General features: G+C 38.8%; 1 protein-coding gene across 3 annotated transcripts in view; it reads right to left on the bottom strand.

The window, feature by feature from the left end:
- The window catches only part of RAPGEF6 (Rap guanine nucleotide exchange factor 6), a 137,949-nt gene that overhangs the window by 85,323 nt on the left and 32,567 nt on the right, over positions 1 to 20,059 (bottom strand). For all 3 annotated transcript variants that reach the window (XM_067305066.1, XM_067305067.1, XM_067305068.1), the window contains exons 6-7: positions 9,570 to 9,639; positions 158 to 301 (exon numbers count right to left, since the gene is read on the bottom strand). In XM_067305066.1, the coding sequence (XP_067161167.1) occupies positions 158 to 301; positions 9,570 to 9,639 (214 nt within the window). The remainder of the gene's footprint in view (positions 1 to 157; positions 302 to 9,569; positions 9,640 to 20,059) is intronic.

Raw genomic sequence — 20,059 nt, 5'->3', positions numbered from 1 at the left:
ATCCAAAGCACTGTTGCTCCCCAACAAGAAGAAAAATGTTTACAAATACAACAAACCGATTGTTTCATCCCATCGACTTTTCTGTTTTATACTCAAGGCAGCCAGCCGCGCAGACCCCGAGACACCACGGGCGCCTGCCGCCGGAGAGCGGACTCACCGGGAGGTAACTGTTGGAATCCACATGGTCGGTGATGGTCTGCCGTTCCCCCCGCTGGTTAATCTTCCTGAACCTTCGGCGAGACTGCCTGAGCGGAACCTCTCTTTGCAAGATATTTTCTTCATTGTCTTTGGAGTTCTCAACCTGAAACACATGTTCAGGTTCCTGGTTAAACATCCAGTTCTTCCATATCACTGAAAGCCGATGGAGTCTTAGTAAGCTCATGAGGAAGGAGCCAACATAAGTTCAGAACAGTTAAGCTTTTCTGGAAAAACAGAGTACAAAAGCTTCAGAAAACCAGTGCTGTGTCTCAAAGCCTTGCTATTACAATAAGCTGGAACCACAATTTCCTTCCAGGAAGCAGTTTAAAAAAAAAAAAAAAAAGAAAGAAAAAAAACCAAAACACGTACACGTAGGCTCTGAACAATGCCACTTACCAGCAGAAACTCCTCTGCACCCACACTTACTCTATAACAAGGGATGTACATGCTGCTCATTTCAAGCATATCTTCAACACGAAAATTACATTTGTTTGAATACTTACAACCTGGTAAAGCCTCTGAATTACGCTGTACTTTTTATTTGTGTAATTTTTTTTTTTTAAACATAAGATATTCCTAGTACCTGTCACAGCCAAACAACTTTAAATGTCCTAGCTATTTATAGATAACCCTCAGTCCTGCTTCACCTGTGCCATACTTATTTCCAATCACTTCCAACAGATTATAAAGAAATGACTGGAATTTGGTTCATGTGTTGATGTTCTATTTTATTCATGACTAACCATTAAAAGTGAGGTAAATTTATCTTGTTAGTAAAAGTCAACATGAAACACTTATCTGACGAGTTCCAATTCCTTTTTTCTATAAAAAGCAGTCCCATCCTTCCACATTTCCTTCTGATGTGTTGGAAAAATATATCCTAGCAGGAAACAGAGCAGACGTGCGTACAAACAGGCTGCAGCCAGGCAAGAAGCTTCTCTGCAATATATTTACTCTACAGGAGTTTCTACTATCTTAAGTGATTTTTTTTTTTTTAATTTCAGTTGAAAATCATAAACATAAGATTTGCACTGAAATAGGAAAAGAACCTCTGTTCTGTATTGTCTTATGCAGTCCTCATCTAAGATATTTGGGTAAGTTAGCTCAAAGCTCAAATTCAAAAGGTATAAAAGCATGAAAACCAGAAAGAATTAACAGATAGTAACAAGCATAACGGCAAATACCTAAACCATTCACAAAAGCAACAATCACACTACTTTCTATACTGCTTTTTCCAAACAGATAAGGTCTGAGGTCAGAGGAAGATGACCTTTCTTTTTTTTTAAATTCCATAGAGAAGAATATATACTGACAACACAGCTTAAAAATTCACCAATTAAAAAAGAAAAGCTAACCTCACATCACAGCTTCATCAAAAGGAAAGCAGCAAAGCTGAGTTCCACTAGCAAGCAAGAACCACACTTCACTAGAATTTTACTATATATTTGCAAAGGCCTAGGACAACGAGCAGCAGAAACTATCTAGCAGCAGTGTTGCAGCAAGCATGATGGTATAAAGATGTAGGAAATGCAAGGCATGCGGATGGACAAAGCAACTTTAAAATAGGCCATTTACTATCATCATAAAAAGTAATCAGACTTTGGGCACTGAAGCCCTTCTTCAGCTAACATAAAATATGGATTAGTTAGCAATGTTGCTCTTGAATTATACAGAACGCTTCTTCTTTCAAGTAGTTAAGTTTGGTTTCTTAGAGTTACTCAAACAACAAAAATCGTGGCAATTTCCCTTTTAATTTTCTGTATGTGCGCACTGCAGTAAGGAGAACTGCTTCAAAAAAAAGGCATTACTTCTTTTTCTTTGGGTCCAATCTTACAGGATCATAGAAACTAAAACAAGTGCTGAGCTCCTCCAACAGAACAAACTAACCTGGAAACCAAAGGCTCTCTGAAACGGCAAGACATTTACTATTTCAATACTGAAGACCCTCGTATTCTTAAGGCTACAGTAAAACAAACACTTACTATAAGATGAAGCTATTTTCCTTCCATAATTCTAACTAAAAACTAAGTGAACATAAATATATTATTTATTAGCAGAAAGGCAAAACAACCAACTGCTAGTGGAAACTAAGAAACTGAGACCACCTGCTTCCTTCAGTTAATACCACTACTGTATAACTGACAAAAACAGAGAAAAAAAGAAAAAAGCAACACACACAGACACCCAGAAAAGGAAAGACCTTTATACTACATAATTTGAAAAGTACTATTAAAACATATATAAGTGGCGTTATTTCCTGCTGAATCAATTCCAATACCAGCAAAAGCTGCAGATGTCTCAAAATCAGCATCTGTCCCGTGTTACATGAGCTTTCATTTGTAGGTTGCTAACAAATTTTTTCAAAATGTTTAATCAGCATTTTGAGTCCAGCCGACCATCAGATCATTTAAATTCAGGACTTGTACTAACAGTACAGGTAGTGACGTCGACAGTTCAGGCCTCCGTGGCATTTCTCGTTACTCAGCCACAGTTTTGGCTGGTTTTAACCAACAGGCAAATAGTGCTACGGTGTCGGCTCTGGCTGAATTTACTCTTGAACTTTTCACAAAAACATTTCTGCTTTTTCAGAGACTAAAGATCAGAGAAGCACCAGCGCCTCCACGGCGCCGAGCGCGTTCGCCGTGCTTCACCGGCCCTGGGTGCCGGGAGCGCGCCAGCGCCAGGAGCGCCAAAACCTACTCGGATGCTCTCAGTTTACAAGCTCCTGTAACACATCAGCTCGTACACACTCGCTGGACACCGCCGACTATTTATAGGCTCACTCTCTTGAAAATTCGGCTGGTAGAGATCATATTCAATCTCCTCAACGCCCTGGGCAGGATGGACGCTGCCACAGAGATATTAAGCATCTCTGTGCACGCCAAGAGCGGTGGCCCCAGGCTCTGGAGCCACGGGAGGCCTCTTCTGGGGTTCTAGGCGTGGGGAGCATCAGGCTGGAGAGCAAAAAACAGGCTGCCAGGTCAGATGGAAGAGGTAGGTGGAGAAGATTACGGGCAGATGAAAAAAAAGGAGGAAAAAAGAAGAAAGAAGGCAATAGTAAAAAGGAAAAAGGAGAAAAAAGAAGAAAAAAGCAGGAGTAGCGGAGAAAGGAGAAAAAGGGTAGGAGCATGGTAAGTGGACAACAGATATAGACAAGCACCAAGATAACGTACACAAGAATGGACAAGGGAGGTAAGGAGAGAAAAAGAGAACAAGTGGGCCCGGGAAAGCGGGCAAGCTGAAGAAACCGAGGAAAAGAGAAGTTGAAGGAAAACTAGGAGGCCCCAAGCTTTTACTGCAAAACAAAACGCTGAACTTTTGTAATTAAAGATTCTATCATATTCAGTATGTTCAGAGAGGTCAACCCTGAGTAAGATAACCTGAACTCTAGAAATTAAATTCCATTCAGGTATTGGAAATGCAATAGTCTATATATGATCTACAACTCAACTCCGCAATATTCTTAATGTTTCAGGGTTTTACGAGATAAAGTTTTAATGCTACGGGTCAGTAACTGCTTAAGAATTATTGACGGGAGAACATCTACTATTTTCAAAACACAAGAAAAAAATATTTTGACCTCCAAAGTTCTACAGACGAATTGCTACCACAAGATTAGAACATGGATACTACAGACTAAAAACAATGCATGTGAGTAGCAAGAGATCCATCCTATAGAAAAACTAAATTTAGTATCTGGTAAAGTAAAAATGTAATTTGGCTTTTTGTACTTAGACAACATCCGAAAAGGTAGGGAAAGCAACAACATGCCTTATTTCTTATTCAGTAATGTGCAATCCTGCCTTCACCATGATACAGTGATCATATACATATGCAAAAATGAGTAAGAGTCGATCACAAGCATACATCAAAATAGCACGGGTCACAGACAGCAAACAGTGCTGAAAGGCCTCACTTTTAACCTGGCGTGTTTTGATTGTTAAAAGGGAAGGATGCTACAATGCAGGTGCAATAGCAAGGAGCTGCGCTCGGCTCCCCAGGTCGCTCTCAGCCCTGGGCTCCTGGAGGACACACCTTTGCTCCTGTCCTGGTGAACTGCTGCCCCAATAGACTTCTCAGTATCTCAGTATGTAACAAAAAGCCTGGAATAACATATTAACCGGCTAGTTTCTTATCAAGGGTGTTTTATTAATCTTGAATACTGGCATCCGCAGAAGCCTTCTGTACAAACAGCTTCAGCCACAACGCATGCTGCCATGTAAAAACGAGGAGGATCATATAGATTCGCCTCAATTTCACTCTATGCTCAATACTAGCAATGACATATTTTCATCTCCAAACATTATGCTGCTCTTCTGAAATCTTCTGCTTGAATCTATAAAAGAAAATAAAAGTGGCAAGGAAAAACAGAAGAGAGACTTCAATATATTGAAATATGCTGCAATTTTGGGCCATTTACTTAAATGATAAACAGGCCTATTAATTCAATATATTGTTCAGCCTCCAAAACATGAGCTACAATGTCTGTTCACATACTATCTGTTATCCTCATTAACTTAAGCTGACCACATTTTATGGCTTTCAAAATGGGTCAGTTCCCAGGGGATTCCCATTACGAAACTGATTTACATTCTAAAAGCAAAGAGAGAAAGAGAACGAAAAAAATCATATATATATGCAGTGAAATCAGTGAACTATTGTGCGCTATGTTAAAGTGGCTAATTCTTTTGCTTGAAGATAAATATTCATCATACGTTACACCTCAATCAGTATGTTGCAAATTAGAAAGCTTATCTCCTGGGGGAAAAAAACAGAGAAATTAAAGAAATTAAAAGAAATTAATACGAATTAATCAGGGAAATGAAACTCATACACTTTGAGTCAGAGCAAGTCATTAGCAATACACATGTCACCAGACTAATGCCCTTTTCTCTCCCTGTTTGAAGCCCTACAAAGAAAAATGACAGTAATTAGTTGCTTTAGCCACATTTACCTGTAAAATATGAATTTAAAAATAATGAAGAAACAACAGTTTTGACTTTCCTGGAGAAAAATACACTGAAAATCCAGAAAAGAATTTAAGATATTCTCAAGTGTCTCCATACTCTTAGTGGAATTTAATTACAGGAAATTCAAGAAAGAGGTTTGAAGCACAGAAGACAGTTCGTCAGGTTGCGTATTTGTCTCCAGCAACAACTACTACACTTAAAAGTGTTTCATTCAAATGACACACAAGTTGATGGAAAGTTTTGGGGTTTTTTTTCCATCGTGTTAGGGCTTAACTCATGACTTCTGAAATCTTGACACTGACAACACTGGCTTCTCCTTCTGACTGTGACAGTGCATTCCCCTCGGAAAAACCTCAGTGTTTTAGCTGCTCAAGTTACACACTCACACACACCCCTCTAGGTTCTTCATAACATACTTTGACAAGGTCCTAGCACATTCTACAGAGAAGCTACTCCTACACGTGTCCTTATATATTTTTTACAATAATGGCAATAAGGCCTAAGAAGAATTTTGGTATCTCCTAAGAATTTTACAATATTACATAAATTCTGCCCATGGAATATACTTCATGTAGACTTGCAAAACAACTTGTAGCTAGTGAGTCATCGGCTAGCACTGTAAGGAAATTCCCATACTTTCCATGTGCGCTCCAGACAGTTCCCACTTCAAACAGCAGCAGCAGCACAGCTCTATTACATTTTTGTAGGAAACAACATACCAGGTCCATTAACAATTATAATATTAGTTGTATAAATATTATTTAAGAGTTGTATAGCTAGCTTGTAAGTGAAATTAGTCTAGCTGTTACTTGTTGAGAAACAACAAGCCAAATTTTCCTTTCAGTTACTCCAACTTTAAAGGATTACAAACAGAGATACAAAAGCTACGTGTGATCAGGTAAATTAATGTTTGTCATTATGTGAGATGAGGTCCCAGGAGCATCGGAAGCTCAGCTCACCTTCAGCAGTGGACATTCACACACACACACCATACCGAGTGCCAGGGAGCAGCAGTTATCAGGCAAAAACGTGCAGAAGCAGTAACAGCTAGGAGCGCCCGGGGCGTTCGCATACTCACACAGCTGCACATACCACTGTCAGAGCAGTCCTGCGGCATCCCTCAAGGCACAGATATCTCCCCCAACACTAATTTTGGGGAAGAGACTGGATAATTAGGAAACACAAATGAACTATAACACTTCAGAAGACTGGGACAGGCTTCTCGCGCTCCTCCTTGCAGCCTGCCAGGTTCCTCTTTTCTCGTTGTCCGTACTAACGCGGTAGCAGGCAGCTACGTGAGCTGCTATCCTGAAAGTCGCTCATGTATCTAAAGATCTTTTCATCTATTTTTGGCTGCAGCATTTAATACTGACAAAAGTAGAAAGCTAACTTGATCTAGAAACTGGTACTGGATGCTGCCTGAAAATATAATAGTTCTCATGACTGAAATCACTGTCGCGGCCCAAATTAAATCTTATTTTCATTTTATAAAAATCTGCCTTTTCACAATTGCATCCATTTCACGATGTAATACCTGAATTGGACTGTGAGCTCTCTATGCAAAGTTCACTTCCACTAGCATTATGCAACACCTAACATACATTTGATTGCTGTAAACTAACCAGTCGCCCATTCAACAAGATTCTGACAGAAATGTGATACTTCCACATTTTGTAAACTGAGAAAAGGGGAAGTATTTATAAAGTAATTCCATAAAATCTAATTTAAATTTAACAATCACCCCAATGTATGGGACAGTGTTCTTGTAATCCAGCGCTCGCAGGAGCAAAAGCTTCGCAACCCGCGCAAATGAGCTGTGCCCCTCAGCAGACTCCTTCCTCTAGGTACGTTCGGTTCAACGCCAGCTGGAGATTTTGGTGCGCATGACCCTGAAGGGACTTTGACCAGAAGGCTAGTAGCACTCTTTCATGTCTCTGGACAGAAGCTTTCACTAGGTTTTCAGGTCTTTAAAGCCTGCTTCTCTATTTGACTAGCTTCATGACAGCCACTTCAGAATATTAGTTTCCTCCATGTCACTACAAATAACTGAAATCAGGAGAGATCCCCACTTTTTTAAAGTGAAATATAATGGAAAGACCTAGAAAACTCCTTACTTCAGCTCTCAGGGAAAAAGATTATACCTGAAATATCTGGACTAATGCAGAGCAAGGAAAAGAAAATATCAAATCAAGTGAAACATGATTGTGAGGCTGGTTTTTGTTTCTCTGTCTAAAATCCAGGCCTTGCAGACAAAGCCCTTCCAATAGGTCACCACCCTTATTGTCAGGTTTGATGAAAATTACAGCTCCAATCAAATCACTCTTAACCCCATAACTGTATTACAAAATGCTTGAATAAGAGCTGCACACACAAGATTGACAGCCAAAAAGCTGCTTACCATAGCTAGGCAGGAAGCCCAAGGAAAGCTTCATGCCATGAAAGAAAAATGGTGGGCAGGAAAAACAGAAGTGTTCCAGGAACCTGCAAACAGGAAAGACGCCAAGCACTCTGCAAAGGCTTAAAAACAAGTCTGTTGCACTGAAATCAATAGTTGCACCATTCTCAGTGAAGCCAAAGTGTTTCAAAATGCAGTGAACTGTTTGAAAAGAAATCCTAGGTAACTGTCATAAACATTTCAGCTGTTTGTTCATCACCTCTGACTGCATCTATATTAGCGGTTTAGTTTGGAGTGTGCATTTGAAGCAAATCTCTTGATTTTCTCAACCTGCAATGCTATGATTCACACTGCAGAGCAGTCTCCGAGAGTACAAACTGGATTCCCCTTTGGACAAAATCAAGCTGGAAGATACACTTCAGAAGCACAGTTACCATGCTCCCAGACATTAACAGGTTTTCAATACACAGGGCTAGACTAGACTAGTCTAAGGCAAAATGTCCTGAAACAAAAGGGACATGGACAGGGGATCCTCAGTACCAACAGTTTCACTCCCTGAATCTGCCCCTATTAGGCAGCACTGCTTGTTAAAGGCCATGTCTGCATTAGCAGAGAGTACTCAAGTCCCATAGCTGTCTACTTCACAGGAGCTAGCATCAACTACAATATAGTCTCAAAGCTCTCAAGCAGGCGCTGAAGGCAGCAGCTAGGTCTATTTCTACTTAAATACGTAACTGTCAAAAATCAGCTCATGACAACACAGGTAAGAGACCTCCCCGATAGGCGAGTAAGTGGTCCCTCATGGTATGATAGCTATTGCAGCATGCTGCCCAAATCCATTTGCTACGCCTAGTTTAAAATGGGGTGAACAGCTGGGGTGGACTAACAAAACGCTACAGAATATGATATGCCTAAGGTACAACTTTGATTTTATGGTATTAGCTTCACAACATGGCAGACTGTAGCTTAAAACTATCTGCTGCAGCAAAGAATATTACTGATGCTATCAAAGCCAATGAGCAGAATCAGACTGACACTGCACAGAAAGGCAGGCGCGCAGGACTGCAAATGTACCGAACACCCGACATCTGTGATGTCCACTGCTGTCAGCGTACTGGGAGAACCAAATTAATTTCTCACAGAAGCGGAATACTCACATACTCAATGAGTAAGAGACACCATCAAACATTAGTTTTAATAATACCATATCTAGATATAAGGAAGCTAAATCAATAGCAGTTTGGACATCTAAGCCTACTTCACAGACATGCTGCTTCTCAGTACAATGAACATTTTTGTTCCAGCTCTGTCAGCAGCAGCATATAAGGTCTAAGTTGATAGAGACCTTCCCGAGTCACAAGTATGACCAGTCGCACACAAGACAACATAGGCATGCACTATGGAAAAAGCAATTCTAGTATTCCAGCTGCTGATAGTATATGTACATTGATCTAGGGAGAACCGAATTATAATCTGTAAGCACAGATGAACTTGGCAATATTAACAAGTATTCTAAAGCATTTCCCAAAGAAGTTTCCCATAGAATTTCCTTTAAAGTAGAAGGAAACTTCTCTCACCTAAAAGCCTTCACGCTAGGTGGAACTGCAAAAGCTAAGAGTGCCCTTCCCACCAGACCCAGCCCTGCCGGCACAGCTAGCAGAAAACAGTGACACGGGGTGCGTGCGCGTGCGTAAGTATTCGAGGTGGCACACTACTGTTGCCTGACTCAGGAATACTTCAGTCAGCCGTAGGTGGTACGCTTCTGAAACTCGAGAAGTAAACATAATTTTAGAAAGAATGACACAATCGTCCTCATCATCATTACCCACCTAGATTAAATTTACATAACTATTGCTGTTACGAAAGTAGGTCTCAGTATAATTGAAGTCAAGGCAGTTTTGCTGCAGTTTTTATAAAATACTTCACAATAAGCTTTCTGCTACAAGACACACAGAATCTGCTGGAACCTGTGATAGATTTAAATACATTTGAAAAATCTGTCTTACCACAATCATTTCTGAAGGCTCCAGTATGATACATTCGCATCCCCGTTTTCCTCCAGACTGCTTTCCAAAACTAGAGTGGGATAGAAGAAAAAACACACAAAGAGAATGAGACAAACAGTCTAATTTTACCTTTTCAGTAATACAAATAATTGACAACAGTGCATATTACAATATCTACACCTTCTCTCCAAAAAAAAGAGAGAAACTAATAAAAGCTATTGTATTAAAAATTCTAACAATATAGTACCATTATGATTTTTAATTTACTCTGCACCTCTTATCACAGCCTGTTATAGAAAGCCTAAAAATAAAGGATATTCTTCTGCAAAATCATTATTTGCAGATATTCAAAAACATTCACAATGGATTTCACTGTTGACAAGAACACATTAATAAGTGTTAATTAGGCATTATACAGGCTTTTTAAAAACAAATAGACAGAAATTTCAAGAACTCGAAACTACTACTTTGTACACAGCGTTTTTATCAGAGGTCCCTTAACTCCACATCCACCCTTCATTCTCCCAGCAAACTCTTCTCTAAAATTTAGCCTTAAACTTGTGACTTCTGTCTATATGTTGGTTCTTGTACTGTCACTATGACCATATCATCACGATGAGTTCTGTTTAAAAATATGAAAAAAAAAAAATCCTCTACAGAATATATTACAAAGAGCAACAAAATGAGAGGGAGAGAGGCTAAAGTCAATCAGATGTGCTTCAGCTGATTCACTTCAAAAAGTTACTACCTTCAGGACATCTAAAAACACCTAAAAGAACTTGCACTAAGCAATTGATTGCCAAGTCTTCTTTCATGCTTTTTCCGTACAGCATGTGATCCAGGCATCACAGTCTTCAGTATTTAGAATAGACTTAAAAACTAAAAACTTTGCTTGCTGTAGATATTTAATCAAACTTATTTTTAGCGGGTCTTAAATTTGACAATTATTCTACAGTTTCTCACTCTCTGAAGCCCAGAAAAGTCAGTACTGTAAACCTGATTGCATTTTTAATTTTATAATTTTATTATGTGTGCCTGTCACTTAATATCCATCTATTACATCTGCACCATTAATTTGCAGACACTCAGTCACTGGCTTGCAACACTCACAGGAAAAATGCCTTCCACATATCAAAGGCGGCTTTGTTTTTCCTTGATTTATGTATGCCTCATTTGTAAGAAACCTTGTTTTCCTCCAGATTCACTGTTATTTGTATTTAAAAATGCTTAAGCAAACACATCATATGAGAAAGGAATGCAAGTTAAACCAGCATCATATCATACATCAGCCACCAATGGGCGTTCAGGCCATGGGATCAGACTAGAGCTACTGAAGAGTAAAATCCCAGAACTACACGTAATGTGGTTATTAGTATCAACTGTTTCACCTTGTACACATGCTCCTTTTCCACTGCATGACTCGCTAATACAGATACAACCATTCAAGACTAGAACCGGGACCTTAACATCTTAAACCTGCAAGCAGTTACATAAAGGCTTGACTTAACTGAGACAACTTCATTGACCAAAATTACTCTCTGGATAGAGCCTTTGATATTTGAGAACACTGCAGCTTTCAAACTCATGCCCACTCCCCAAAGTGCTGGCATTCTAACATAACCTTAAATTTCACAAGAAAAGCTTTACAACTTTTATAATAAGGCACAGGAACTGTTACAGCAAACCTTGCTTTTACAGAGTAAGCTGCCTTCAAAATCCTCCAAAATAACATAACATATTTTGGACATCATAATTTCTTCAAAATGGAGTGTACACAAACATTTACAGTTTTCTATACACAAATATTCAAAAATGCTTAATTTTTAGCTGTTAAATTTCTTAGGTATTTGGTCCTGAAACACATCTGGAATTTCAAGAATTACGAGTTTAAGGAATGGCAACCATATTAACACTGAAATTTGTTAATACCAGTGAGTTGAAGTTTTTCATTATTGACTATTTCTCATATGCAATTCTCAAAACATAATAGATACTTCAAAGATTGGAGGAAAAAAAAGGGGGGGGGGGGAGGGGGAAAGAAAACCACACACACAGAGCTTGTCCTGAGGAACTCTGAGCCTATAAACACAGATGGAGATTAAGACTGAAGACCATGTTAATTGCTTGAACACTATGTAGCCGGCAAAATCTACGATATTCTGTTACATCTTGAAAGAGTATTTTCAGCTATTTGGTGCATCAAATCCTCCAATGAAGACATGTCAGGCACTTTAAAAATTTCTTCTCTGTTGTCCAGGAACTACAAAATCATAAAATTATATTGGCTGTGTAAATTGGCATCAATATTGCCAAGAGCTTATCAACAATCACGGAAAACTACCTGCAGTGGTACCCTGCACTGGATTAGGTGCAGGACTGGGGTAGGACACTGATATACCAGTGCATCAGCGTAACAAACTAAGGGCTTGTAATTTTCTGCAACTATTTTGTTTTTACGAATATACTTTTGCCTCTCAAAATGCCTGTTTGCCTGTCAAACCACTTTCAAAAAAATCACAAAGATGAGGACGAACTGTACTTTTCGCCGTTGCAGAGAACGCAGTGACCCTATATGTTCAATCATCTCAGCCAGTAACCTGGACGGATTTCTCAAATGCAAAAGCATTTCCCGCAGAAGTGCACACTCTGCCCTGCAAGATACAAGCTGCATATGAAACGCAAGTGTTCTTTTAGTTATTTAAGAACCTAACAACAAAGTGGTTTTTTTCCACAAGTCAGAGCTCAACCTTCGTCTGAAAAGCATTTCATTTTTATTCTCCTCAAAGAGTGCCTCTTACACAAAAGAGCCGTTCCCGTGCACATCCAGGACATCTACTGCAACGCAGCCGTTCTCGGATCCAGGGTAAGACCCAGACCCCCCACCACCTTTTCAAGTTAGCACCAATATCCTATACAAGCATATTATGAATGTCTTGGAACAGCCACTTGTATTATTAAACACCGACTTAAACAGTCTAAAATAAAGCAATTTAAGCTTAATATCCTTGCCATTAGCCAGGGAATAACAAAGTGGGGCAGGGGAACCCTGCTTCTGGGCATCCGCATGGAGGTCTTAATTTTTCCAGATTTTTCTCAGCTCTACAATCACCTGAGAAACTGGGTTGCTGCGAAATCTCTAACCTGACCTTCTGCGAGCACCCAGAACGAGAGGCTGCGTTCTGCTAGGTTGGAAGCCTTGCAGGGATATGAAGCACTGGAAGATTAGCGTTTCCCACTGCATTTCCAACCACTGCAGAGCCCCACACGCACTGTTTGCAAAACACTGCAACTAGATGGGGAAAGTTGCATGACTAAATCAAAAATTTCAGAGTCAAACTTCCTCTCTTGTATCCCTTCCAAAGGAAAAAATGGAGTGACAAATAAGGATCTAAATACTTCACTTTTAATGGATAATTCAACAGATGAGCTAGGGTTAAAGGTCAAAGTGGTTTTTCTTCATACGCGTGTTATTTTTGAAAGCTAGCAAATGCAGGTGGCAGGTTTTTCAAGATACTATACACTATAAGTCCTGAGCATTTCAGAGTAATTTAATTATAAAATATCAGAATGCTTAACTCCATCAGAAAAGTGTTCAAGGGAATCCCAAAACCACAAGATTTAAGGCTGAATGTAAAACACCAATTCCATTTAATGCTGAGTCATCAAAACAATTTTTGCATTAGTTCTCAAAAACAGTAAAATTTAGCAAGTTTCTCTTAAGCTTGCTGAAAGTTTTAATTGGGGCTGAAGCTGGAGGCTGCATACATGCTACATTATTTGCAGCCTGCAGACTCAAGATATCTATCATAATTACTTTTTCCGCTGAAAAAGATGCTACTTTGAGGTAGTCTGCATCTTACCTACCATTTTCTGTGAAGCTGTGCAACTTTATTCTAGGCCATGCGACTTAGCCTTAATAAAATTACACTTTAGATGTAGACAAAGTGCACAATACCTTTGGCTTCCAATTTCACATCTCATGCTTTTTCCATTTAGTTAATAAAAACCTACTTCTGTGGCCCGAACAGTATCCCCTGCGTTCTATAAGAGCGCCAAAGGACAGCTCTTACATGAAACTACAAACAGACAAAAGGAAATTGCTAAGGGAGGGCTGTGGACAAGACTATTTGATCATGTAGTTGTGACAGGTCTATCTAAACACAGGCTTCTTTCCTCACTACTTACTCTTTTGGCTTTCTTGGAACATTATTCCATGTCCAAAAAGATGCACCGCGTGCTGCTCTTAGTTTGTAATACCTTCCTAGTTTTTAAAAATCAACAGTAGTACTTCTGGTAAGAAGCCCTGAACTTCAGCAAACCAGGCCATGCACTCTGCCACTGGTACCCTGCCTTTTCTCAGCCACATTCCTCGATTCTCACTGCATATTTCCTTCATAGTATTAGCATTGCCTGAAGAATTTCAATATAAGCAACCACATATATGAATGAATTAATTTTACAAAATACATTCATTAGTAGCATTATCAACTTGTATTTTAGTTTTATTTTACTCACTGGATATCAGGCAATGCTAAATTTACAGCAACCACTTACAGAAGTTTTCAGAGAAACAGCAGCTCATCCATCCAGAACTACAGATGCATTGAATTATCATCTCTTCTTATCTAATGGTGAGTAGAAAACCTATCTAGTCTTGACGAGCACAGGGACATAAGCCTTAAGCTGTCTTTTTGAAAGCAGAAAAATAATTCTAGGACAGTTAGTTGCAAAGAGCTTTCAAGTGTAAATGAACACACATTGATGTAGTTTCTTTCCCAAAACCTTTGCAACAGTCAAAAACTTAAGAGATTTAAGTTACAACTGTTTAATGAGCATCACAATTCTGAACCTTAGTGGCAACTGCAGATCTGTCAAAAATTCAGTGTATGCCAACAGTGGACAAAGCATGCATATTGATCTAAACATGCATATTTATCTAAACCTTGGAGCCCGATGGAGAAAATGAATATATTCCACACTACAGCTATCAGGGGGCTCTCACACAGCAGAGACTGCGATCAGGATGTGAAGGAAAAGAAAGTGCAAACTAAGCAACTCTGGGAGAAAGCTTGGATACAGCAGGTACAATCTAGGCAGAAAGCAGCATTTAAGAAAGTTAAATTGGAAGAGAAGATCAGTGGCAGGAAATGTCGGTATAGCTTTCATTCTCAGAGGCTGGGAACGGAATAGCTCTGAGCTTCCCACTTCCTTTTTCACTGAACTGCACAAATTCAGGAGCGTTTTCAGAAAAAAAAAAGTAATACTGAAGTAGAACTGAATATATCATCTAAAACCAGATCAAGATATAAATATATTTGAAAACACTAAATTAAATACATGAAAATTTTAAGATTTCTAAAATACAGGAAATTTAAATTGTGCAAATTGCAAGTCTCTAATCTTGTATTCTTATTTACCAACACTGATAGTCCTGTGAATGTACAGGATTTTCTGCGCTTCCCGTTGTCACACAGAATAGACTGAAACACTATCAACAGTCACAGTGAATTACACAATATATTAAAAGATTGTTATCCACAAATATTAATATAAAATAAGCTAAAGTAATTTCAACCCAAGCCACTGTTTAAAATGCAAAATGGAGTTGTTCTTATTATGACAATTGTCTTGAACCAAGAATTTCAGTCTTCTAATTTTACCCGAGAAGACAGAAAAGCATGGCCAGTCGAGCCACCGACATTTTTATAACCCACACGGAAGACACCACAACACAGATCAGACCGTCAGTCCAGGCACTCGCATCACCTGACTCCGCAGCAATGCTAAATGCTTCACGAGGCAGATCAGAGTTTCTCAGACACCATCAGTGTCACCACGCCTCGTTTCAGGAGGTCACAGCACAGTAAGTCAGACCTCTCCAGAGCTATCTACTCACTGCTTGTGGCCCTATTAACTGCCAGTCCTATCCATTTCTCCATGTCATTAAAAATCACTGTCTGTTTTATCTTCCTTTTTTTCCTGCCAGACATCCTTGAACAATCGTGTTTCCAAAACAACCCCTTTTTTAGTTAACAGGTTTCTGGCCAAAAAAAAAAAAAAAAACACAACACTTTTAGCCAACAAATGCACTCACTCCTGAGTGGGAGAGTAATTCCAGTTTTCTCCACTTGCAAGATTTTGGAAGGGCTGTTCGTGAATTTCTTGGAGGGGATAGGAAAAGGGAAGCGTTTGTTTTCAATAAAACAACATCTTGAATGTTTCAAGACTTTGTATTTTTCCCGTCAAGGTTCAATTCTCACATCTGCAGGAGGCTGTCAGCCACATAATTGGCTTCAGAAGTTTCTCCAGGCCCTTGATATATTTCCTAGGGCTAATCTTGCTGTGAGTAATCTCCTTCAAATATCCTGTTCACATGAATTATCTTGATTAACAAGCAAGGTTAACACAAAAAAACCTCTAACTTCCTGAAATGGTTTTCTTTACACAAAACCGTCCATTCCTGTTCTTTTGTTATGGTCATCACTTTCACATTAGAAGTATATTCTTTTCCTACTATACCAAATCTATTGGTAAATCCAGACAATAGGCTAATCAAGGTTGTATCATCATTGTACCAGATATTACTTACTCATCTGCTGCTTACCTTAAAAATTTTCCAGGGTTTTCCTCACCAGTGTCAAAATATTGACTAGATAAGACTCAACATTATCCTACCTGAATGCAAGTCTTGCTCCTTCAATTTTTAAGCCAATTTCTGAATTGCAGCTTGCTTACTACTTCATTTAAGTTCAACAGAAAACCCTTCTCAAGCATAAGCAGTCATAACTTATGCCCCAACTCATTCAAATACCTGTAAGGAAGGTGAGGAAAAAGCAATGACCACCCACATTCTTATGCTTCAGTGGGACTGCACCTCTGTCAGGTTGGAATCTATAGAACGTTTTACTTTAAAATACACACACACACACACACACACACACACACACACACACCCCAGTACAAAAGGAAGGTTTTCCCGAGCTCTGATTCTGAAACTGCTGTATGTTGGGTAATGGATGAAACAAGGCATACAAGAGAGGGAGAGCTTAAGCAATGTCTTAACAAGGTCAAGTTTACAGTTGTCTAAAGTCTCATATCTGTCAAGGTAACTGCTAGGGCAGGTAAGAAAAGGACAGATATTGTGAGAAGGTACCAGGAAACAGCCAATAACCCATCACCTCTTAGTCTTACTTATAGAAACTGAAAGCATCTCACTAATAACCAGCTGTAACAGCAGTTTCCCATATAATTATTAAACAATAGTTGCTAGGCAGTTAGTTGACAATACAATCCTGAATTTTGAAAGAATCTTTAGAATTAAAGCCAAATAGATAAAAACGACAATTTCGCAAGAAAAGGAGACTTAAATCCCCTATTGTGCAGGAAAACAGCTTCCACTTTAACCAAAAAACACTAATACCTTGTTTCTTTCAGCATACACATACACAAATATATATAAACAGTTTAATGAAGTATACGCAAGGATTGAGTTTCAAGCTGGAATCCACTTGCTAACTATTAGCTGTCTTAGAAAATGTCTCTGTTTACCCAGTTCTTCCAGAATGAGTTACTTCAAATTTGGCTCTTGACCATTTCAAAGCACTAGGCTATCTCCAGATCAAAGCCTGAATTCGCACCCTTGGTACTTACAATCTTCCTCACATTAAAGATTCTAGTTTGGTTCTCATCCACTTTCTTCCTGGGATGACTCAAGACCATCATCAGCCTCCTACATCACTTTTGTGCAGATGACACCCATCGCTAACCTCTCTCACCTTTGCTTGTGTGTTGACGCACTTATACCACACATTCAACAAATCACATAACTAAGCTTTGACTGATGCCAGCGTCCGGACAGAAAGCAAGCTAGCAAGCCTACCCCAACTGCAGCTGGCTGAAGGAACGTCCCTGCTCCCCTCGGCAATCTTGGAATAGTTTCAAGTATGACTTTAATTCCCTACATCTATCCTCCCCTTTTCTCTATGGAAACAAAAAAAAGCACAGATAAATCAGTACTCTGAACACAGTAGTCTTTCATAAAGTTTATTACACTAATAATGAACAAGTAAAACATCACGTGTTCATTAGGCGCACAGAGCATGGCATCAAGCTCTATCACTCAAAGATGAATTCTTTGAATGGAGTGTCCTTCACAGCCTATTTTAAACTCATACAATTTTCTTCCATTACAGTAACTCATATTGCTTAAAGGGATCAAGTGTTATTTTCTAAATCATGAAAGCATAGAGAAATATCAAAAAGCAATAAGAGGTTTTGTAATAAATAAATAAATAATTATAATAACTTTTAAAAAGCAATCATTTCAGGCAATTATTTTCATTATGTTATCAACTTTGAATAGAAACTTTTCAAGAAAGGCTATAAATGTTGTATTTCAAAGATGATTTACACCTAATGTTATACTGTAGGTCATTTCCACTGTTACTGCTTAAATAAAAGAAAAAAAAAAACATAAAATCATGTTTTTGTGTAAAATTCTGTCAAAACAATAGTTCTGTAATATCTAAGGCAACAAGAATGAAGGCAATGCTATGTTTTCCTACAGATGCTGATCTAAACCTCCTTTGACAATGACTCATACAATCAGAAACTTGGTTGGGGATAAGGAATAATGCAGAACATTAAGTACTACTTTAAATGTAATTAAAATGCTCCTAATTACAATTATGAAAGAATACTACTGCATTATCCAAGGCACCATTTCATGCAAAAATAGCCTGTAAAGGACTGGTGACTGTGCAGCTCCCTCAACTGAAGAAGCATGACATGAAGTATTCAGACCAGGAAAAGTAACCTAAGTGTATCACATGACTATGGGACACTAAAATAGCGTTTTATTTTAAATTACAAATTGACGTTCAACAATACAAGAACATAACTGGAACAAAGTGGAAAGCTGGCTGTGTTCTTCCACCCCCTGCTCACTTGTCCGAGCGGCACCTCTCCCTCTGCACACGCGAGCACGATGCAAGAGTCCTGGGGGCAGCGAATGCGAGGGGGAGAAGCACAGGAGGTCCAAGTCAGAAGTAAGGGTGAAAAACAGAAAGGTTCAAAGAATTTCAGCATCCTTTGGCACACCTTAACTCTTCACTAATTACCAATAAATTTAGTTTATCTAATTGTAGGTGTGCGCATTTCTCCTCCAAATATTCAGCACATTGAAACTCCTCTCACATATGAGTTTTCCCTCCCCCACTATAATGAAAACATAGTCAGAGAAGAATTTGGTTATCCAGAAGAGAAGCGTGTTTAACTTCCTTTTCACATGATCTCACTACATAAGTGAACAGTAAACCCCAGGAACCACATCGCTTTTCATTTAACAGAACTTTGGGATCCTTATTATCATCTAACAGCTATTTTTGCTCATTATCCACTATACAGCCAGGTGCAGTCTCACAAACTAGCAACAACAGATTTGCTTCCCCCACATAACTTTTTTTTGTTTTAAAATTAAGCTTAATGATGCACTTAAATCCTATGCTTCTCAAATTCAGGTAAACAATGATTTTAACTAGGCTTTATGCAAAAATCAGCTTGCCACATCCTCACTTCTGGCACTGCTGAACTTCAGCCTCTCTAGGAGGGTTAAGAGCGTAACATCTGGCCTATAGCTAAACAACAAAAGGGCTGAAAATTTCAGTCCTATGTTTTTTTTATTGGTACTTAACATGAAATTCAAGTATATGGATATATATTTGAACCACAGTAACCTTTTTTTAAGCCTATCAAATCATGGTCAATTCATGCTGAGTAAAGTGCTGCTGATTACTTAATCCAAGTTTCATAAGTAACTGGGTATACTTGCATTTGTGAAGAAAAGAGAGACACGGACATTGGATTGGTATCCGCTGTTTATTCATCTCATTGTACTGTTTTACAGTCACAAGTGAAGCACTCTCATTCCAGACCGAGCACCACCAGAGCAGGGCAGGAAGCAAGAAATGAGACAACACTGGAGCGCGTGAAAGGCAGCAGTCACTGCAAACTAGGTTAGTCAACACCCAATTGACCACAGGAGGAGAGGAGTCCATCACGGACCAAGCACACCGCAAGGAAAGTCTGTCTTCCATTCGCGCCCTTTATGAGAGGTGGCAGCACTTCCCTTATTAATCTTACCAAAAACCATCCAAATTGGGTACCCAGACAAGTCTGCATCTATCAAGCTTTGACATTGCTAGCACTTCATGGGGAAAAAATTAGAGAAAACTAAATCACAAATTTAAATAGCAATTGTTATAATTGGTAAACTTTTTCCACCAAAAGAAATACTAGCATCATAACTACCAAAAGGAATTCACTAGAACCTGTAATAACATTTTAAAAATGTAATTTTGAGATAACCATAACTATTTTTAATAAACATCCAACTATAACACTCAAATTTTTTTTTAGCATTGCATATTTTTACTTTTTATAGTCTCAAAAGGTCAGTGGGACACTACATACCTTTAACACATTCTTTCAAG

Source organism: Apteryx mantelli, chromosome 14, assembly GCF_036417845.1.
Source record: "Apteryx mantelli isolate bAptMan1 chromosome 14, bAptMan1.hap1, whole genome shotgun sequence".
Lineage (NCBI taxonomy): Eukaryota > Metazoa > Chordata > Aves > Apterygiformes > Apterygidae > Apteryx > Apteryx mantelli.
This window is presented reverse-complemented; position numbering and strand designations above follow the sequence as displayed.